General features: G+C 68.2%; 1 protein-coding gene across 1 annotated transcript; it reads right to left on the minus strand.

The window, feature by feature from the left end:
- Positions 1-126: 126 nt before the first annotated feature.
- On the minus strand, positions 127-20,267 carry CHLRE_01g042352v5 (uncharacterized protein). The gene is made up of 26 exons (XM_043058831.1): positions 19,346-20,267; positions 19,194-19,255; positions 18,913-19,091; positions 18,128-18,692; positions 17,724-17,927; positions 17,388-17,543; positions 16,978-17,230; positions 16,763-16,852; positions 16,504-16,649; positions 16,175-16,352; positions 15,888-15,984; positions 15,552-15,716; positions 15,297-15,430; positions 15,014-15,170; positions 14,565-14,791; positions 14,302-14,438; positions 13,775-14,156; positions 13,119-13,651; positions 12,930-12,983; positions 12,396-12,798; positions 11,803-12,245; positions 11,163-11,646; positions 10,127-10,724; positions 4,454-10,051; positions 920-4,339; positions 127-785 (listed from the first exon to the last, which is right to left on the minus strand). The coding sequence occupies exons 1-25, from the start codon at positions 19,545-19,547 to the stop codon at positions 934-936; spliced, it is 14,853 nt and encodes a 4,950-aa protein (XP_042928745.1). The 5' UTR covers positions 19,548-20,267; the 3' UTR covers positions 127-785; positions 920-933.
- Positions 20,268-20,870: the final 603 nt, after the last annotated feature.

The following is a 20,870-nucleotide window of genomic DNA, read 5'->3' on the forward strand; positions in this document are numbered from 1 at the left end:
CACGACCTATAACCCAACTACATTAGACACTTGCTTTGCCTTTTCATGTCCCATATACCCCTAAGGGCAAGCGCCCGGAGGGTGCGTGACACGCGTGCCCTGGCATCCGCAGAGCGTTTGGGCGCGTGCAAGCTACGCTTACAGACAACAAGGCGTGCAACAAGGTGGGCGTTCACACGGGTCACCTTGCACACGGACCGGGCGTGATCATGTGACACGTCCCACAGTTGCAGTATCACGCCGATGGCTCTCACATTTGTTACTCATAAGAATGGACACTTTCGCTTCACGTTTGGTGAAGCTATTACCTAGTGGCGCAACGTTACTGTCGTATAAACCTGTATTATTAACACCATACATTAATCCACACCAGTTCAACGCTCATGCTCTACCTATCTCGTAGCCTGCCAGTTTCAATGCCTTTACCGTATCTGCAGTGCGCCCATTTATCAAAAATACAGATGCCGACCCCCTGGTGGACCATTCCTCAGAAGGCTCCGCTTGCATGGAACATGTATGGACCACGGCAGGCACGCACACCAGCGCCAGACACAAAACCGCCGAACAGCAGAATCAGATTAAGTTCAGATTAGTGATTTCCCCAATTGTACCGTATGCGTCATGCGAATCTATGCGTGTGCATCCGCTTAATGTTCGACAAGTTATGACGGATGATCTGGTACGGGCAAGCTATCACAATGCACAGTCGCCAACAGCGCACCATCTTGAGATGGCCTGAAAGCCAGTTTTGAATCCATGAGGCTTGAGCAGTAGTTCTGCATGTCCTGCAGAGCGGCAGACCGAACGGTTGGTACGTACGTTGCGCGCCGTCATGGAAGAAAGGCACAGCACACAGGATTGCCATATGGATCAGTCCCAGGCGGAGGGGTTGCTCCAGCCGATGCCATGCACCACTTACAATAAACGTGCGAGTTAGCCTGCGAGACCGGAGCGGTTGCGGCGTGATGGCGGCGGTGCACCCGCCGGCGGCGCGTCAGGTGGTGGTGCTGATGGTGGCAGTCGCGGAGGCGACTTGTCACGCCGCCGCTGCATCGGCGGCGGCGGTAGTGCAGGTGGAGTGGGCGACTCCGGCTGTGCAGAAGGCGGGTCCTCTTTTGCCGCTTGGAGGAGGGGCCGCGGCGGCGCCCGCACACGAGGCGGCCGCTTGGGCTTTCCAGGCGGCGGGTAGGGCGCAGGTGGCGGCGGGCTGGGAGGTGATGGCGGGGAGCGACGCGGCTTGGGCGGCTTGGATGACTTTGGAGGCTTTTGCGGGAAGGGCGGTTGCTTTTTGCGTCGCGGCGGCTTGGGGCTCCGCGCATGTGGCGGTGGGGGCAAATCTTGAGGTACCGGAGAAGGCACGGGCGATGCCGGTGGCTGTGACGGCTCCTGAGGTGCCGGTGAAGGGGGTGCCAGCAGGCTCTCCGGGACAGATGATGCTGGTGATGGTGGTGGTGGCAGGCGCGGAGGCGGTGCCAGCGGTGGAGGTGTTGGCCAACCCGGCGGAAGGGGGAACGGCGGAGGGGGGCTTGAGGGGGACGGGGAAGGAGGCGTCTCTGGCGGCGGCGGCGGTGGCGGCGGCGGCGGCGACATTGACTTGAAGAAGGGCGGTGGGGGCGGCGAAGGCGAGAACGGCGGGGGCGGCGATGGTGATAAGATGGCCCTCTTCAGGATGACAGACGACACTCCGTAAGCCGACTTGAATACGATGGTAAAGACGCCATTTGGATAGTCCAGCATCGACTGCACCATCGTGTCAAAGTCTGCCTGGCTGGTGGCGTCCTGAGGCACGAGCATTGCACCCACGACTACACCGCCGCTGCCTGGCAGGATGTAGATGACCAAGCACAACTTGCTGCCCGAACTGGAGATGAGATCCGCACAGAACTCGACCTCGAACGTTGGCGAGCCAACAACAGCCGCGTACTCCGCACCCACGATAGTCGCCTCGAGTGCGGCGGGCAATGCATCACCACTGCCTGCCGGCGGGCTGGGCGCAGGTGAGGGCGGCTGTGGGCTTGGCGGCGGCTGCGGTGCCGGTGGCGCCGGACTAGGGGGCTGCGGCGAGGGTGGCGAGTACACCACGATCACCTCTTGTGCGCCCAGCTCTTGTGCCAGCCTGTTCAGATTCAGCGGCGGCGGACGCGGAGGTCTGGGCGGTCGGGAAGGCGGCCTCAGCGGGGTCCCAGGCGGCGCCACCAGACCAGGCGAGAGGGGCGGCATTGGCGGAGGCAACGGCGGCAGTTCCACCTCCTCGTACTGCACCACTGTGAAGTCCACAATAACGTCAGACGCCGCTTCGGCCAGCTGTCTGTGCCGCCGCCCTCTGCTCGCAGCGCCGCGTGGTAGCTGCGGTGCCAGTAGCCGCTCCTCAAGTGCTTGCAGCGCGGCAATGGTCTCGTGATCACCGACGTACGAGCGGTGCTGGAGTAACGTGACCCGCCCGAATTCCTGGAATTCTGCAGATGGCTCCAACGACTGCCGGTCGCCGAGGGGTTCCTCCTCCTGCGCCCGCCGCCTGCCAATCTGTTGTCCATCCACTGTAACAGCGCGAACGATGATCTGGTCGACAGAAACACCCAGCGCAGCAGCCGTCATCTGTTTAAACTCTTGCAAAAACGACATAACCGAAGATGTGTTCGTAACATCCAAATCAGCAATAATTGTTGCATTTACGAATGTTGCCGAGAAGTCATTCAGCGTCAGGGCCAGTCCCGGAGGCAACGGCGGTGGTGGCCAGGGGCCGGGTGGACGTGGGCTGGGAGGCACCGGCGATGGCGCAGGCGACGGAGGCTCCGGGCTAGGCGGCGCCGGGCTGGGAGGAGAGGGGCTGGGCGGCGCGGAAGCGGGCTCCGGGCTGGGAGGAACAGGCGACGGAGGCTCCGGCGACGGAGGCGCCGGGCTGGGAGGCACCGGCGATGGCGCAGGCGACGGAGGCTCCGGGCTAGGCGGCGCCGGGCTGGGAGGAGAGGGGCTGGGCGGCGCGGAAGCGGGCTCCGGGCTGGGAGGAACAGGCGACGGAGGCTCCGGCGACGGAGGCGCCGGGCTGGGAGGCACCGGCGATGGCGCAGGCGACGGAGGCTCCGGGCTAGGCGGCGCCGGGCTGGGAGGAGAGGGGCTGGGCGGCGCGGAAGCGGGCTCCGGGCTGGGAGGAACAGGCGACGGAGGCTCCGGCGACGGAGGCGCCGGGCTGGGAGGCACCGGCGATGGCGCAGGCGACGGAGGCTCCGGGCTAGGCGGCGCCGGGCTGGGAGGAGAGGGGCTGGGCGGCGCGGAAGCGGGCTCCGGGCTGGGAGGAACAGGCGACGGAGGCTCCGGCGACGGAGGCGCAGGGCTGGGAGGCACCGGCGATGGCGCAGGCGACGGAGGCTCCGGGCTAGGCGGCGCCGGGCTGGGAGGAGAGGGGCTGGGCGGCGCGGAAGCGGGCTCCGGGCTGGGAGGAACAGGCGACGGAGGCTCCGGCGACGGAGGCGCCGGGCTGGGAGGCACCGGCGATGGCGCAGGCGACGGAGGCTCCGGGCTAGGCGGCGCCGGGCTGGGAGGAGAGGGGCTGGGCGGCGCGGAAGCGGGCTCCGGGCTGGGAGGAACAGGCGACGGAGGCTCCGGCGACGGAGGCGCCGGGCTGGGAGGCACCGGCGATGGCGCAGGCGACGGAGGCTCCGGGCTAGGCGGCGCCGGGCTGGGAGGAGAGGGGCTGGGCGGCGCGGAAGCGGGCTCCGGGCTGGGAGGAACAGGCGACGGAGGCTCCGGCGCCGGAGGCGCCGGGCTGGGAGGCACCGGCGATGGCGCAGGCGACGGAGGCTCCGGGCTAGGCGGCGCCGGGCTGGGAGGAGAGGGGCTGGGCGGCGCGGAAGCGGGCTCCGGGCTGGGAGGAACAGGCGACGGAGGCTCCGGCGCCGGAGGCGCCGGGCTGGGAGGCACCGGCGATGGCGCAGGCGACGGAGGCTCCGGGCTAGGCGGCGCCGGGCTGGGAGGAGAGGGGCTGGGCGGCGCGGAAGCGGGCTCCGGGCTGGGAGGAACAGGCGACGGAGGCTCCGGCCACGGAGGCGCCGGGCTGGGAGGCACCGGCGATGGCGCAGGCGACGGAGGCTCCGGGCTAGGCGGCGCCGGGCTGGGAGGAGAGGGGCTGGGCGGCGCGGAAGCGGGCTCCGGGCTGGGAGGAACAGGCGACGGAGGCTCCGGCGCCGGAGGCGCCGGGCTGGGAGGCACCGGCGATGGCGCAGGCGACGGAGGCTCCGGGCTAGGCGGCGCCGGGCTGGGAGGAGAGGGGCTGGGCGGCGCGGAAGCGGGCTCCGGGCTGGGAGGAACAGGCGACGGAGGCTCCGGCGACGGAGGCGCCGGGCTGGGAGGCACCGGCGATGGCGCAGGCGACGGAGGCTCCGGGCTAGGCGGCGCCGGGCTGGGAGGAGAGGGGCTGGGCGGCGCGGAAGCGGGCTCCGGGCTGGGAGGAACAGGCAACGGAGGCTCCGGCGACGGAGGCGCCGGGCTGGGAGGCACCGGCGATGGCGCAGGCGACGGAGGCTCCGGGCTAGGCGGCACCGGGCTGGGAGGAGAGGGGCTGGGCGGCGCGGAAGCGGGCTCCGGGCTGGGAGGAACAGGCGACGGAGGCTCCGGCCACGGAGGCGCCGGGCTGGGAGGCACCGGCGATGGCGCAGGCGACGGAGGCTCCGGGCTAGGCGGCGCCGGGCTGGGAGGAGAGGGGCTGGGCGGCGCGGAAGCGGGCTCCGGGCTGGGAGGAACAGGCGACGGAGGCTCCGGCCACGGAGGCGCCGGGCTGGGAGACACCGGCGATGGCGCAGGCGACGGAGGCTCCGGGCTAGGCGGCGCCGGGCTGGGAGGAGAGGGGCTGGGCGGCGCGGAAGCGGGCTCCGGGCTGGGAGGAACAGGCAACGGAGGCTCCGGCCACGGAGGCGCCGGGCTGGGAGGCACCGGCGATGGCGCAGGCGACGGAGGCTCCGGGCTAGGCGGCGCCGGGCTGGGAGGAGAGGGGCTGGGCGGCGCGGAAGCGGGCTCCGGGCTGGGAGGAACAGGCGACGGAGGCTCCGGCGCCGGAGGCGCCGGGCTGGGAGGCACCGGCGATGGCGCAGGCGACGGAGGCTCCGGGCTAGGCGGCGCCGGGCTGGGAGGAGAGGGGCTGGGCGGCGCGGAAGCGGGCTCCGGGCTGGGAGGAACAGGCGACGGAGGCTCCGGCGCCGGAGGCGCCGGGCTGGGAGGCACCGGCGATGGCGCAGGCGACGGAGGCTCCGGGCTAGGCGGCGCCGGGCTGGGAGGAGAGGGGCTGGGCGGCGCGGAAGCGGGCTCCGGGCTGGGAGGAACAGGCGACGGAGGCTCCGGCGACGGAGGCGCCGGGCTGGGAGGCACCGGCGATGGCGCAGGCGACGGAGGCTCCGGGCTAGGCGGCGCCGGGCTGGGAGGAGAGGGGCTGGGCGGCGCGGAAGCGGGCTCCGGGCTGGGAGGAACAGGCGACGGAGGCTCCGGCGACGGAGGCGCCGGGCTGGGAGGCACCGGCGATGGCGCAGGCGACGGAGGCTCCGGGCTAGGCGGCGCCGGGCTGGGAGGAGAGGGGCTGGGCGGCGCGGAAGCGGGCTCCGGGCTGGGAGGAACAGGCGACGGAGGCTCCGGCCACGGAGGCGCCGGGCTGGGAGGCACCGGCGATGGCGCAGGCGACGGAGGCTCCGGGCTAGGCGGCGCCGGGCTGGGAGGAGAGGGGCTGGGCGGCGCGGAAGCGGGCTCCGGGCTGGGAGGAACAGGCGACGGAGGCTCCGGCGCCGGAGGCGCCGGGCTGGGAGGCACCGGCGATGGCGCAGGCGACGGAGGCTCCGGGCTAGGCGGCGCCGGGCTGGGAGGAGAGGGGCTGGGCGGCGCGGAAGCGGGCTCCGGGCTGGGAGGAACAGGCGACGGAGGCTCCGGCCACGGAGGCGCCGGGCTGGGAGGCACCGGCGATGGCGCAGGCGACGGAGGCTCCGGGCTAGGCGGCGCCGGGCTGGGAGGAGAGGGGCTGGGCGGCGCGGAAGCGGGCTCCGGGCTGGGAGGAACAGGCGACGGAGGCTCCGGCCACGGAGGCGCCGGGCTGGGAGGCACCGGCGATGGCGCAGGCGACGGAGGCTCCGGGCTAGGCGGCGCCGGGCTGGGAGGAGAGGGGCTGGGCGGCGCGGAAGCGGGCTCCGGGCTGGGAGGAACAGGCGACGGAGGCTCCGGCCACGGAGGCGCCGGGCTGGGAGGCACCGGCGATGGCGCAGGCGACGGAGGCTCCGGGCTAGGCGGCGCCGGGCTGGGAGGAGAGGGGCTGGGCGGCGCGGAAGCGGGCTCCGGGCTGGGAGGAACAGGCGACGGAGGCTCCGGCGCCGGAGGCGCCGGGCTGGGAGGCACCGGCGATGGCGCAGGCGACGGAGGCTCCGGGCTAGGCGGCGCCGGGCTGGGAGAGGGGCTGGGCGGCGCGGAAGCGGGCTCCGGGCTGGGAGGAACAGGCGACGGAGGCTCCGGCGACGGAGGCGCCGGGCTGGGAGGCACCGGCGATGGCGCAGGCGACGGAGGCTCCGGGCTAGGCGGCGCCGGGCTGGGAGGAGAGGGGCTGGGCGGCGCGGAAGCGGGCTCCGGGCTGGGAGGAACAGGCAACGGAGGCTCCGGCCACGGAGGCGCCGGGCTGGGAGGCACCGGCGATGGCGCAGGCGACGGAGGCTCCGGGCTAGGCGGCGCCGGGCTGGGAGGAGAGGGGCTGGGCGGTGCGGAAGCGGGCTCCGGGCTGGGAGGAACAGGCGACGGAGGCTCCGGCGCCGGAGGCGCCGGGCTGGGAGGCACCGGCGATGGCGCAGGCGACGGAGGCTCCGGGCTAGGCGGCGCCGGGCTGGGAGGAGAGGGGCTGGGCGGCGCGGAAGCGGGCTCCGGGCTGGGAGGAACAGGCGACGGAGGCTCCGGCCACGGAGGCGCCGGGCTGGGAGGCACCGGCGATGGCGCAGGCGACGGAGGCTCCGGGCTAGGCGGCGCCGGGCTGGGAGGAGAGGGGCTGGGCGGCGCGGAAGCGGGCTCCGGGCTGGGAGGAACAGGCGACGGAGGCTCCGGCGCCGGAGGCGCCGGGCTGGGAGGCACCGGCGATGGCGCAGGCGACGGAGGCTCCGGGCTAGGCGGCGCCGGGCTGGGAGGAGAGGGGCTGGGCGGCGCGGAAGCGGGCTCCGGGCTGGGAGGAACAGGCGACGGAGGCTCCGGCCACGGAGGCGCCGGGCTGGGAGGCACCGGCGATGGCGCAGGCGACGGAGGCTCCGGGCTAGGCGGCGCCGGGCTGGGAGGAGAGGGGCTGGGCGGCGCGGAAGCGGGCTCCGGGCTGGGAGGAACAGGCGACGGAGGCTCCGGCGACGGAGGCGCCGGGCTGGGAGGCACCGGCGATGGCGCAGGCGACGGAGGCTCCGGGCTAGGCGGCGCCGGGCTGGGAGGAGAGGGGCTGGGCGGCGCGGAAGCGGGCTCCGGGCTGGGAGGAACAGGCGACGGAGGCTCCGGCGACGGAGGCGACGGGCTGGGAGGCACCGGCGATGGCGCAGGCGACGGAGGCTCCGGGCTAGGCGGCGCCGGGCTGGGAGGAGAGGGACTGGGCGGCGCGGAAGCGGGCTCCGGGCTGGGAGGAACAGGCGACGGAGGCTCCGGCCACGGAGGCGCCGGGCTGGGAGGCACCGGCGATGGCGCAGGCGACGGAGGCTCCGGGCTAGGCGGCGCCGGGCTGGGAGGAGAGGGGCTGGGCGGCGCGGAAGCGGGCTCCGGGCTGGGAGGAACAGGCGACGGAGGCTCCGGCGACGGAGGCGCCGGGCTGGGAGGCACCGGCGATGGCGCAGGCGACGGAGGCTCCGGGCTAGGCGGCGCCGGGCTGGGAGGAGAGGGGCTGGGCGGTGCGGAAGCGGGCTCCGGGCTGGGAGGAACAGGCGACGGAGGCTCCGGCGACGGAGGCGCCGGGCTGGGAGGCACCGGCGATGGCGCAGGCGACGGAGGCTCCGGGCTAGGCGGCGCCGGGCTGGGAGGAGAGGGGCTGGGCGGCGCGGAAGCGGGCTCCGGGCTGGGAGGAACAGGCGACGGAGGCTCCGGCGACGGAGGCGCCGGGCTGGGAGGCACCGGCGATGGCGCAGGCGACGGAGGCTCCGGGCTAGGCGGCGCCGGGCTGGGAGGAGAGGGGCTGGGCGGCGCGGAAGCGGGCTCCGGGCTGGGAGGAACAGGCGACGGAGGCTCCGGCGACGGAGGCGCCGGGCTGGGAGGCACCGGCGATGGCGCAGGCGACGGAGGCTCCGGGCTAGGCGGCGCCGGGCTGGGAGGAGAGGGGCTGGGCGGCGCGGAAGCGGGCTCCGGGCTGGGAGGAACAGGCGACGGAGGCTCCGGCGACGGAGGCGCCGGGCTGGGAGGCACCGGCGATGGCGCAGGCGACGGAGGCTCCGGGCTAGGCGGCGCCGGGCTGGGAGGAGAGGGACTGGGCGGCGCGGAAGCGGGCTCCGGGCTGGGAGGAACAGGCGACGGAGGCTCCGGCGACGGAGGCGCCGGGCTGGGAGGCACCGGCGATGGCGCAGGCGACGGAGGCTCCGGGCTAGGCGGCGCCGGGCTGGGAGGAGAGGGGCTGGGCGGCGCGGAAGCGGGCTCCGGGCTGGGAGGAACAGGCGACGGAGGCTCCGGCGACGGAGGCGCCGGGCTGGGAGGCACCGGCGATGGCGCAGGCGACGGAGGCTCCGGGCTAGGCGGCGCCGGGCTGGGAGGAGAGGGGCTGGGCGGCGCGGAAGCGGGCTCCGGGCTGGGAGGAACAGGCGACGGAGGCTCCGGCGCCGGAGGCGCCGGGCTGGGAGGCACCGGCGATGGCGCAGGCGACGGAGGCTCCGGGCTAGGCGGCGCCGGGCTGGGAGGAGAGGGACTGGGCGGCGCGAAAGCGGGCTCCGGGCTGGGAGGAACAGGCGACGGAGGCTCCGGCGACGGAGGCGCCGGGCTGGGAGGCACCGGCGATGGCGCAGGCGACGGAGGCTCCGGGCTAGGCGGCACCGGGCTGGGAGGAGAGGGACTGGGCGGCGCGGAAGCGGGCTCCGGGCTGGGAGGAACAGGCGACGGAGGCTCCGGCGACGGAGGCGCTGGGCTGGGAGGCACCGGCGATGGTGCAGGCGACGGTGGCTCCGGGCTAGGCGGCGCCGGGCTGGGAGGAGAGGGGCTGGGCGGCGCGGAAGCGGGCTCCGGGCTGGGAGGAACAGGCGACGGAGGCTCCGGCGACGGAGGCGCCGGGCTGGGAGGCACCGGCGATGGCGCAGGCGACGGAGGCTCCGGGCTAGGCGGCGCCGGGCTGGGAGGAGAGGGGCTGGGCGGCGCGGAAGCGGGCTCCGGGCTGGGAGGAACAGGCGACGGAGGCTCCGGCCACGGAGGCGCCGGGCTGGGAGGCACCGGCGATGGCGCAGGCGACGGAGGCTCCGGGCTAGGCGGCGCCGGGCTGGGAGGAGAGGGGCTGGGCGGCGCGGAAGCGGGCTCCGGGCTGGGAGGAACAGGCGACGGAGGCTCCGGCGACGGAAGCGCCGGGCTGGGAGGCACCGGCGATGGCGCAGGCGACGGAGGCTCCGGGCTAGGCGGCGCCGGGCTGGGAGGAGAGGGGCTGGGCGGCGCGGAAGCGGGCTCCGGGCTGGGAGGAACAGGCGACGGAGGCTCCGGCGACGGAGGCGCCGGGCTGGGAGGCACCGGCGATGGCGCAGGCGACGGAGGCTCCGGGCTAGGCGGCGCCGGGCTGGGAGGAGAGGGGCTGGGCGGCGCGGAAGCGGGCTCCGGGCTGGGAGGAACAGGCGACGGAGGCTCCGGCGACGGAGGCGCCGGGCTGGGAGGCACCGGCGATGGCGCAGGCGACGGAGGCTCCGGGCTAGGCGGCGCCGGGCTGGGAGGAGAGGGGCTGGGCGGCGCGGAAGCGGGCTCCGGGCTGGGAGGAACAGGCGACGGAGGCTCCGGCGACGGAGGCGCCGGGCTGGGAGGCACCGGCGATGGCGCAGGCGACGGAGGCTCCGGGCTAGGCGGCGCCGGGCTGGGAGGAGAGGGACTGGGCGGCGCGAAAGCGGGCTCCGGGCTGGGAGGAACAGGCGACGGAGGCTCCGGCGACGGAGGCGCTGGGCTGGGAGGCACCGGCGATGGCGCAGGCGACGGTGGCTCCGGGCTAGGCGGCGCCGGGCTGGGAGGAGAGGGGCTGGGCGGCGCGGAAGCGGGCTCCGGGCTGGGAGGAACAGGCGACGGAGGCTCCGGCCACGGAGGCGCCGGGCTGGGAGGCACCGGCGATGGCGCAGGCGACGGAGGCTCCGGGCTAGGCGGCGCCGGGCTGGGAGGAGAGGGGCTGGGCGGCGCGGAAGCGGGCTCCGGGCTGGGAGGAACAGGCGACGGAGGCTCCGGCGACGGAGGCGCCGGGCTGGGAGGCACCGGCGATGGCGCAGGCGACGGAGGCTCCGGGCTAGGCGGCGCCGGGCTGGGAGGAGAGGGGCTGGGCGGCGCGGAAGCGGGCTCCGGGCTGGGAGGAACAGGCGACGGAGGCTCCGGCGACGGAGGCGCCGGGCTGGGAGGCACCGGCGATGGCGCAGGCGACGGAGGCTCCGGGCTAGGCGGCACCGGGCTGGGAGGAGAGGGACTGGGCGGCGCGGAAGCGGGCTCCGGGCTGGGAGGAACAGGCGACGGAGGCTCCGGCGACGGAGGCGCCGGGCTGGGAGGCACCGGCGATGGCGCAGGCGACGGAGGCTCCGGGCTAGGCGGCTCTGGAGATGGTGGGGGATAAGGAGGCAGCGGGCTCGGTGGTTCTGGGGATGGAGGTTTCGGTGGCTCAGGGGACGGCGGATCAGGGCTCGGAGGCGTCGGCGAGGGCGGTGCTGGGCTGGGTGGCGCGGGGGAGGGTGGAGGCCTAGGCGGCTCTGGGCTTGGTTGGTCAGGAGAAGGAGGAAGAGGTGGAGGCGTCGGGTTCGGTGGCGCGGGGCTCGGCGGGCTTGGCCACGGCTGTGGGCTCGGTGGCTGCGGCGAGGGCGGCGGGGCTGGCGGCTCGGGGCTTGGCGGCTCAGGACTAGGAGGCGGGCTTGGCGGAGCCGGTGATGGCGGGTCAGGGCTAGGAGGCTCCGGGGAAGGTCGCGGGCTTGGTGGGGTCGGACTGGGTGGGTCCGGGTTTGGCGGGAAAGGAGGTAGTGGGCTTGGGGGCGCGGGGCTTGGCGGTGGTGAGGGTGGAGCTGGGCTGGGTGGCCTTGGGCTTGGAGGCAGCGGTGCGGGGCTTGGGGGCTGTGGCGACGGAGGTGCTGGGACTGGTGGAGGCGACGGCGGGCTAGGAGGACTGGGTGGAGGCATGTAGAACCCGAGGCCGGTACAGACCACGCGTGCGGGCGCGATGCAGGAGCCGATGGGAGCCACGCCTGAGGAATAAAACTGATTAGAAGCTGCTCCGGAATTTAGGGTGCAATTGAGGATGTGGGTCGCCGTACTGGTGCAAGTCACCCGGTGCAATGCAACGGGCTGGTCGCTGGCCGGAGTCCCCCAGATCGCATAGCGCGAGTTGGGCGCTAGAGAGGTTAAAGATATTCCGCCCAGGTTGTTGACGTAGCCTGACGTATAGCCCATCTGGCGGCACACTGTAGCTGCAGCGGCGTTGGCCCAGCCGCTCCCACATACGACGCTCCAGTTCCCATTCCAACACACCTGCGCGTGAGTTAGTGAGAGGGACAGACACGTATGAAAGTACGGTAAGCGTGTTGTGCGCGCATGTACGCATGCGATAGGAACATAGTACCTCCGCATGCAGTGCATGAGTCATGGCGCTGCACCCCAGCCGGTAGACAGGCTCGCACCACTCACCTCCACACGGCCCATGGCGGGCGTGGCGCCGTTGACCAGTCGGACGGTGCCGTTCTGGAAGCCTGCGCAGCTGTAGGGCGCAGTGGTCGCCGGCACGCTGACCTTGGCGCTCGGCGAGGCCCAGCAATTGATGCCAACCTCTGAAAACCGGCTGCAGGTGCTGGCCGCCTTGCCGAACGCCTCCAGGGGCACGCACTCCGAAAGCTTGTTCTCGTTGCCGGTGCAGAAGGGCTTGATGAAACCGCCGTCCAGATGGTATGTGACGGTCACGCTCGCCAGCAGGTACGCGAAGCGCGGGTAGGTGCCGTTGGCCGCCGCAGTAGCTACGCCGTCCCAGTCGATCATGGCCTCACCGATGGCTGAGCTAGAGCCCATAGCCTGGCGGCAAACGATATTGGAGAGAGCGTCGTCCCAGTAACGGGCGCAGATGAGACCCCAGGTGCCTGGCAGCAACACAAGGGGCAAGGCGTTAGGGCACAGTGGGGTTACGGGGGCAGTGCTCAGTGTCTTGACACTGGGGCCAAGCAGGCGCAAAACCGCAGGTCTGCAATGATTACGTCCACAACCGCACGCTGTTGTTTGTGTCGGCTCACCGTTGTAGCAGACCTCCACGCGGCCGGCTGTGGGATTGGGGCCGTCCACAAAGCGGATGTCATAGTTCCGAGAGCAGGACGTCTGGCTCCAATAGGGTGGCGGCGACGGGGGCGGGGCTGGCGGCGAGGGCGGCGGGGCCTGGCGGGTGCAGAACACGCCCGCGACGCTGTTGGACGTGGGGCAGTTGAAGACGTCGTTGGCCGTCCACTCGCAGTCCAGGAGCGTGGGCTCGTCTCCGTAGCACACCTGCAGCTGGCTGGGGCCGCGCGGCATGCCGGCCGGCTGCACCAGGGAGTTGTTGTAGCCCCGCGCCGCCAGCTGCGTCCAGCTGTACGGCGTGCCACCGCCAAAGCCCAGCTGCTTGCACACCACCGTGGCCGCGAAGTTGGAGCTGAACAGATACTGCGAATGGATGGGCAAGGAAGAAGTGGGCCGGGTTGATTGTGGGCACATGAAATGCATGGTTGCAGCAGCGAAAAGCACATGGCGTGCGATGACCTCCTATGGCGTTCAGCGGCAGATTACATACTTACGTCGCAGACATAACTCCATGAGCTGTTCATGCACACGTGTACCGCGCCCTCCACCTGCAGTGCTTGGGCATGCAAGGCTTGGGTGAGTGGGGCACGCACGCACGGGAGAAAGGCGCATCGAGGGACACAGAAAATTGAGCCCCTAGTCGTTGCGGCCTCGATGTCCATCTCAAGCACGCCCACACGTACCGTGGCCGCTGACGACGTGTCCACCACGGCTCCACTCTTGTCCACCAGGCGCAGTGCCCCTTGCGTGTCGCAGCCGTAGTTTGCAACCGGCGGGACCGGCGGCGACGGGGGCGGCGGGCTGTTGACGGACGTCAGGCACTGCACGACCAGGTCCGCACCCGCATCTACACCCTGGACCGGCGGGCACGAGTCCACCAGGCTACCCCAGCCCTTGAAGTAGCAGTAGGTCAGCATCGCCTCGGTGCCGTTGCAGATGAGGCCATCAATCCAGGCGGGGCCCAGCTTGGCCGGGCCCCACACGTACAACGGGAGCAGGCCGCTGTAAGTCATCTTGCTGCCACCGGCAAAGCCCAGCTGCCAGCACGCGACATGCGCCTCCGGGGTACCAAAGCGTGCCGCGCAGACACGGCCCCAGGTGCCGCTGTAGCAGACCTGCAGGAAACCGGTCTGGGTCTGCCCGCTCGTGCCATCGTACACGTAGCTCGTGCCGTTACCGGTAACAAGCCGCAGCTTGCCGTCTTCGCCCGCAGAGCCTGAATGAGCACGTAAGGCAGAACCGTAGTAAGACAGATGGCAAACAAGGGAACACGTCGCGGGTAACTGGTTCCAGCGTAGCGACACGAGCAGCAGGAGTATGGTATGTCGTTGTGACTCACAGGTATCTCCAACTGGCGGTGGCGCTGGCGGTGGCGGCGATGGTGGCGGCGGCGGGGAGAGCCAGGTCTTCGAGCACCAGATGTTGAGGTCAGCGAGGTGTGACTGACACACGGTCTTGCCGCCGTACAGCGTAGACTCAAGTGACAAGACACCAAGTTGGCCGGGGTAGAATGTGGTGTTGGTGATGGTGTAGTTGTAATTGGAGTAGCGCGCACACTCGGCGAATGAGGTCTCAGCGCCTGTGCAGTTGGCAATGGACAGCCATACAGGCTGGCCGGATGGCGCGAAGCCGTACGTGCCGTTGGCTACCACGCCGCCGTACTCGAGCCCTCCCCCCAGCTGCCGACACGCCACGCGCGCCTCAGGCGTCGACCAGTACTCCTGTTGCACGGCGAAGCAGGCAGGGCATGCAAGAAATGCTCGCCGGGAGTGAGCAACACAAACATGCACTAGGGCTTGTCTAACATGCCCCATGTGCGTGCTCCCCGAGCAAAGTGACGCTGCATACGCCATCCAAGTCGCTCACCGCGCACAAGGTGCCCCACTGTCCATTGTAGCAGAACTCCAGGCGTCCCCCCGCGGTACCGGCCGTGGTGTCACTGTACATGTAGGTCTTGGTCGAGGTGTCGTTGGGCGCCAAGCGGAGAGCGCCGGGTGTGGTGCCTGTGTACGAAGCAGGGAGTAGTGGCACCGCAGTAAGAAGCAAGGTACCACAAGAAAGACAATACGTGCTGGGCTTAGATGTGCAGCCTTGTAACGGGCGGCATCCCTGCTGCATGCACAGCTCACATGCGTACGGGCTCGCAGGCGGCGGCGGCGCAGCAATGGTCGGCGAGTTGGAGCACGCCACCACGGCGCGTGTACCACTGGTGCAGTCGGTCACCTCGCGCAGGCCCCACATCTGGCACTTGAAGAACCTGTCCTCGTTGCCGGTGCATTGCGTGTACGAGGCCCACACCGGCAGCGAGCCCATGCTAGCCGTCATGTTCACGAAGAAGTAGCTGTAGCCGAGGTGCCTACGGGAGGCAAGGAGCAATACACACATGCATGCTCGCACGCGCCCTCGCCCTTGCGCCGTCCAACTAATACGCATGCGTTTATTTGCATCGGCAAGCAATACCGGTACGTGACATGAGGAAGAGCTGGTAGGTTATACTGCATCCAGACCACCCCGCCCCCGCACCGCACCCGCAGGTACACAGCAGGGCAGCAGCAGCGGTAACCCAGTGAAATCATACCTGCACAGCACCTCGGCTTCTTCGACACCCCAGTAGCTGTCCGCGCAGATGGTGCCCCACCGCCGATTGTAGCATACCTCCACACGACCTGCCACCTCGGCGCCACCTACTGACGCGTCATCCGTTGGAACCAAGCGGATGTCGCCCAGAGTTGAGCCTGTTGTCATGGTGTGGCACAGGAGTCAGGTGCGGCGTGTGCTGCTGGGGTCTACGTACACAGCTATTTAGCTGTCCCACGTACGGACCGCAGCCCCCCCCCTCCTCAGCATACCCGGCGACGCACATTGGGCTGTGTCGCTGTACTGCGGCCCAAGGGTCGTGTTGGAGCACACAATGCCGGCATCCATTCCGTGAGTGCACTGGGTGCTCCCGTAGGCAAGCAGCTGGTTGCAGGCCGACAAATCCACCTCAGCACCCCTGTGCATATAATAAACAGGGAGAAGCGGGATACGACACATGTATGGCGCGAGCACAACAGCCAATGTATGCCGCACTGAGCTTGGCCAGCCTTTTCTGCCGCGGCTGGCAACCAACTCACGTGCAGTTGAGGTCCGCGAGCCAGATGGGCACACTGGGCTGAGCAACCTGCCACGGCTCCGTGGAGCTCCACGACTCGTTCAGTCGTTTCGCCACGCCATACGTGTAGCTGAGACCCTTGCACGCCACCGTCGCGTCCACATCATCCCATAGCCGGCGACACACACTGGGGTGGCAGTGAAGTAGTGGCAATGCGCTTCGGACAGGGTTCCGGGTAAGTAGCTAATAACTACAGTCCATTTCAAGACGAACTACGGCGGTAAACTTAGCGTATCCGTAACAATTCTGCACAGATATTTATTTCCAGCAGACCATAGGCCCGCATGCGCTTGCTTACGTGCCCCAGACGCCGTTGATGCAGACCTCAATGCGGCCCACAACCGTGCCGTTCGCATAGGTGGTGGCATTGTTGACACGTGTCACCCATTGCGTGCCTGCAGCCCGGACAACGTGGGGAGCAATGCCACAAAACGTTTGGCCAGGGCTCGACATTTGAGGCAGAAGCAAGGCAATCCAAGGGCGTGCGGTGTGTTGTCGCTAAGCCTCATACCGAGAACAACACAAACGCTAAATCCTGAACTGCACATGTACTCTATGCATCAGCATGCCCCCCACGGTACGCACATGTATCGTTTGTGTAGGGGGTGGAGGTCACGCTGTCCTGGGTACTCCCAGACCCCGTTGAGCCATCACACACCACGCCCGCCACATCCAGGCTTGAGCAGGAGTCGAGGTTGCCCCAGGCCGTCTGCCTGCAATCCGAGAGCGAGGCCTCCGTGCCCACGCATGTAACATTGGAGATCTGCGGATAGCAGCACAAGAGTAAAGGTTCAGGTGGGTGTCATCCATGCATGTGCGTGCATCCCATGCGCGCCTGGCTGGCCTTTCATCCCTGCTATAAAACATTCACCCACACACACGCGCGCACACACGCCCCGCAGGCCCCTACGTACGAAGAAGAAATACTGATCCGATGACGCTGCGCCGAAGTAGCCCTTCTGTGTGGGCTGGGCGGTGGTGGTCGTGTACCCTAGCTGGCGGCAGACCACCTGCGCCTCCGGGTAGCCCCACCCGCGCGAGCACACGCTGCTCCACCACACTGCATGGGGCCATCATCCCATCAAGCGCGTGAGATAGATGTGCATCAGGCGAAAGAAGAGGCGCCGGCAAGGGCTTGTGAGCCAAGCACGTCCGTTGCGATACCACACTCACACTTGCCGCCGATGTCAGGTGCACAGATCTCCACGCGACCCCTGCCATCAACACTGGAGCTGACGAGGCGCACGGTGCCGTTGCTAGCGCCTGTTGCAGAAGGGGAATGCTTGGCGGCGGCGGTACACTATGCATCATTTCATTGGCACTAGTTGGACCTGCAGCCTCGAACACCTATCTTTGCATGCCATGCATCACAGGGCGCACGCACTCACATGCATAGCGTGTGTAGTTCAGAGGCGGTGGCGGAGGTGGGCTGGGCGGCGCCGGTGGAAGCGGGGCCACCACGCCGCCTTGGTAGCGCCATCGCTCAAGCGCACCGAAGTGCTGCGCCGTGAGCGGCGTCCACCTGGAGTAGGACGTATTGTCTGAGGGCCTGCCGCTCACCACGCCTATCGCCTTGTAGTCCCCAAGATCGAACACAGAGCTCCCGGAGGCTCCAGGGTAGGTGTAGCATGAGGTCAGCGGCTGCAAGGCGGCAGCATGTACGGTAGCAGACAGAGCGCGCGGTAGGAAGGAGGAAACAATACAGCACAGCAGGCCAAACATTTGGTCACATGAAAAGACAACAGGCAGCCCACCAAACTTGCTATTGCATTGCAGGCCACGCCGCCCCGCCATTCACCTGAAAGTCAGCCTGGCAGGTGGTGCCCGGGAAGCTGAAGTCACAGCACATCTGGGTGTAAGAAGCTGACGCCGCGAAGTCCCCCAAGCGCCGGTCGTTCGGGTAGCCGCACGTGGATGCCGAGTAGAGGCTCTGCGCGCGCAGTTGCGAATGCTGCTGTAGTTTGCAAAAAGGGACATGGATCTCCTGCCGGAGCAGGACCCGCAAATTTAACGGCTATCAAGGCGCCTGCCCTTTAGCAGCGAGCGAGCACCGCCGGAGACCCTGCCCATAGGGTAGCTCCTGCTCAGGCGCTACACGCACTGCGCATCTCTTCCGGCTCCGGCCTTCGCTCACCTTTGCACAGTCGTACTTGTACCCGAGGTACGTGGGATATGGCATGATGGTCGCGGTGTCGCTGGCCTCCGCTCGGATCATTGCGATGTCGTAGTAGTTGACTTCGTTAAGGTAGTTGGTGCGGTTCCATTCCGAACGGTACCACGTCGTGAACACGGCCTTGTAGGTGCCGTTCCAAACATCGCCCGACATGGCCGGACGGATCTGCGGCATGGCATCAAGGAGCAGCGCTCTTGGACGTATGTGGGCTCGCCTAACACAAGCAAGTGAGCCCGTACGTTTACTGCAGCGCTACTCCCGAAACACCCTCCACCTCGCCAAGCCCTATGGGCGGCCATTGCCCCTCTCCCAGGCCCCGGGTGGAGCAACAGGTCTCTTTATTATGCTCTCCGAGCCCTGCTCACCACAAAGTTTGTGTAAGTCGCGCCGGCGGCCCAATTGTACACGCAATGCGTGGCGGTCAAAACATCGTATCCAGACACCCACGTGCCCGAGCAGGACGTCGCTGTGTTGGTCCCGGTGGTCACGAAGTACATCTGCACAACGGCGTTGTTTGGCCAGTATCCCGTGTCCCTGACTGGGTAGCGTGCGTCCTCCTTCTGCAGCAGGCCGCGCCTGCGACGGCGCACTCCCTGTCCCGCCACCGCTCGATGAAGCGATGCGGGTGGTGCCTGCTGCCGCTCCTCCGCCTGGCCGTCATCCCCCTCGTCTGAAGCCGATTCCCACTGCTGCTGCTCTAGGTTCTCGCCCTCGTGTCCGTTCCCTCTCGACCGCTCCGGCTGCTGCGCCTGTTGCTGACGCAACAAGCGGTGCCGCTCCCTCCTACGCAGTAACTCCGCATCCGTGACGGAGCCCTGCCGCTCGCTGCCCAGAGAGCTGACGTCTAACGCCCACGGCCGAGCCTCCGCATACAGGGATCCATCTGCATGTAGCCGGAATGAGCGAAACAAGAGCTCCGAACTACCAAGCCTGTGGTGGGCGGAAGGATGGCAAGGTGACAATGCAGGTGAGCGGCTGCTGCATGTTACTGATGACACGCACAGCCCCGAGGGAATGCCGCAGCAGCGGTTGGCTCCAACAGAGCGCGCAATCACATGCGCCTACAACAACCCAGTGGTATCGCGTTATCTCCGGTATCCTCTCGAAGCGGCCCAGCCCCACACCGTCCAGCCCGCCGGGCATTACTCACTCCTGCATGGCCCTGCGGCGCCTCTCGGCTGCTGGGTCCGTGGTCTCTGGCACCCCCGCCACACCCAGGTCCGCGGCTAGGCCCAGGTAGACGAAACCCTCTGTCCAGTACCGCGTGACCGCCTCCGTGTCGACAATGCTGCCCTGCTCAACAACCGCGTCTGCTGCCTGGGCCGCGGGCTGTGCTGGGGATTCAGGGGGTGGGGAGTTCGGAGGTTCTGGCGGGGGCCCGAGTGATACCCCTCTCGCAGCATCCGCCTGAGCCACCAAAGGCAGTAGCACCTCTGGCGGCACGGGAGCTGCTGGAGGAGGAGGCGCCGCGAGCGACTGGAACAACGGGTCCGCTGCGGACGAATCAAAAGTTGCAGCGCAGTCAGACTCGCGCTCACACCTCGAGTGTGGTCACAATTGTATATAATGAGCGTCGCTCTTACCGTTACACGCCCCGTCAATGAAGTCCAGCAAGCCCTGGCACTTTGCGAGGCAGGCATTCGCTATGGTTAGCCCGCCAGACGTGCAGACAGGGCTAAGCGTCGCCCCACAGCTACTGCAATCCGCTGCGTCTGGAGGTGCGGGCACGCCCGGCGGTGGAGCTGCAATAGCCTGAGCTCCAATTAGAAACGCGAGCAGCAGCATACAAGCTATGCTCCGCTTCAGATTTCCAGCATACATTATCTTATGTATGCACTCTACTGTCAATACAGCGCATACCGCCGAGAGCACGGCCGCGTTACTCCACGGCTGTGCAGGGGTCTAGTCCGAGCTACAGTATGCATGCTTAAAGAAATACACATATTCCAAAGTCGACGGCAAGTATGAAGCGAGGTTTGACCGTCAAGCGCAGTGAGAGTCGACCTCCAAGTCAAAGTCAGTGCCAAATAATCAATTGAATTGATAGTTTCGTACGTTTGGTGTGAGAGAATATGAAGGCAGTGCAGTTGAGAGTGGGAATCATACGGATTGGGCCCGCTGGGCTGATCCCGCGTAAGAGCACGCTAACTGTGTGTATCACTTTGCTTCCCTGTGCATTACAATACATCGATTCAAACGTAAAAGTAAATTGTATCGTCGTAGGGTCATGCCCGGCGGACAAGTCGGCAAGTCACAACTTCGCAGGGCGCAATTTGCGTTGGTAGTCTCCTCGTTCTCATAACACCGCTTGAGTGCTTTAGCCCAGTTATCTGCGGATGGCCTAAAAAGTGTGGCGCAATTCTGTGTGTCTACCCTGCGCTGCGACTTTGGTTATGCGACCTGGCGCATGCTGTTATATATCTGCTTGTCTTCTCAGTGCGCGAGAGCGAGTGCAGCGTGAGAACGCAGCCAAAACTGCATTTCAAGGCAAGAGCGAAATTTTATTGTTTTATCATTATGCTATAGAAACGTAAGTGACATAATTGCAGCAACAGCCGATTTCTGCTGTCGCGTCTTGGGGAACAAACGCGTAGGCGCTCCGACGATCGCCGACAAATGAAACCATAAGCATTACTGCGCTTATCCGTGCGAAAGCGCAGCTATCGTGACCTCGCTGCCAAACAGCGACTCCAGCACTCACCCCCCTCCTATTCCCTTCGACGGGGAAGGGTCGAAGGGACCGAGGGAACCCCGCTCCCCCCCCCCCTGCACCCCCCCCTCCTACAAGGGGGTTGTAGATACCAACCCAAACTAAAGCGAACCCAATGCAATCGAGCGAGGAGGAGAGCGTGGCCTATGCTTGACAACGGGCACGTGGAGAGGGAAACCCGCCCCACGTGCCTGCAGCCCCCTCCCGTACCTGCGCAATCATAGCTCCGACTTCCGCTCTGGTCTACGTACGCATTAGTTCCGCAACGCGCACGTCGATAGCTGGGCTCATGGCTAAGTTAATGTATGAAACTAAGAACCCGACTAGACGTCTAGACCCACCCCTGTCTAGACCCCCGAAGGTTGGGTTGGCAGCCAAGTGGGGGTGGCAGTTTGATG

The sequence above is a fragment of the Chlamydomonas reinhardtii genome, chromosome 1 (genome assembly GCF_000002595.2).
Source record: "Chlamydomonas reinhardtii strain CC-503 cw92 mt+ chromosome 1, whole genome shotgun sequence".
Classification (NCBI taxonomy): domain Eukaryota; kingdom Viridiplantae; phylum Chlorophyta; class Chlorophyceae; order Chlamydomonadales; family Chlamydomonadaceae; genus Chlamydomonas; species Chlamydomonas reinhardtii.

Excerpts from the sequence above, each read along its gene's own strand:
- CHLRE_01g042352v5 (XM_043058831.1), bottom strand. The coding sequence starts at position 19,547 with ATGCTGCTGCTCGCGTTTCTAATTGGAGCTCAGGCTATTGCAGCTCCA. Across the intron at positions 16,353-16,503 it reads CGGATCAGTATTTCTTCTTC|ATCTCCAATGTTACATGCGT; the intron begins GTACGTAGGGGC and ends TGCTATCCGCAG. Across the intron at positions 11,647-11,802 it reads CCGCCATGGGCCGTGTGGAG|GTGTGTTGGAATGGGAACTG; the intron begins GTGAGTGGTGCG and ends ACTCACGCGCAG.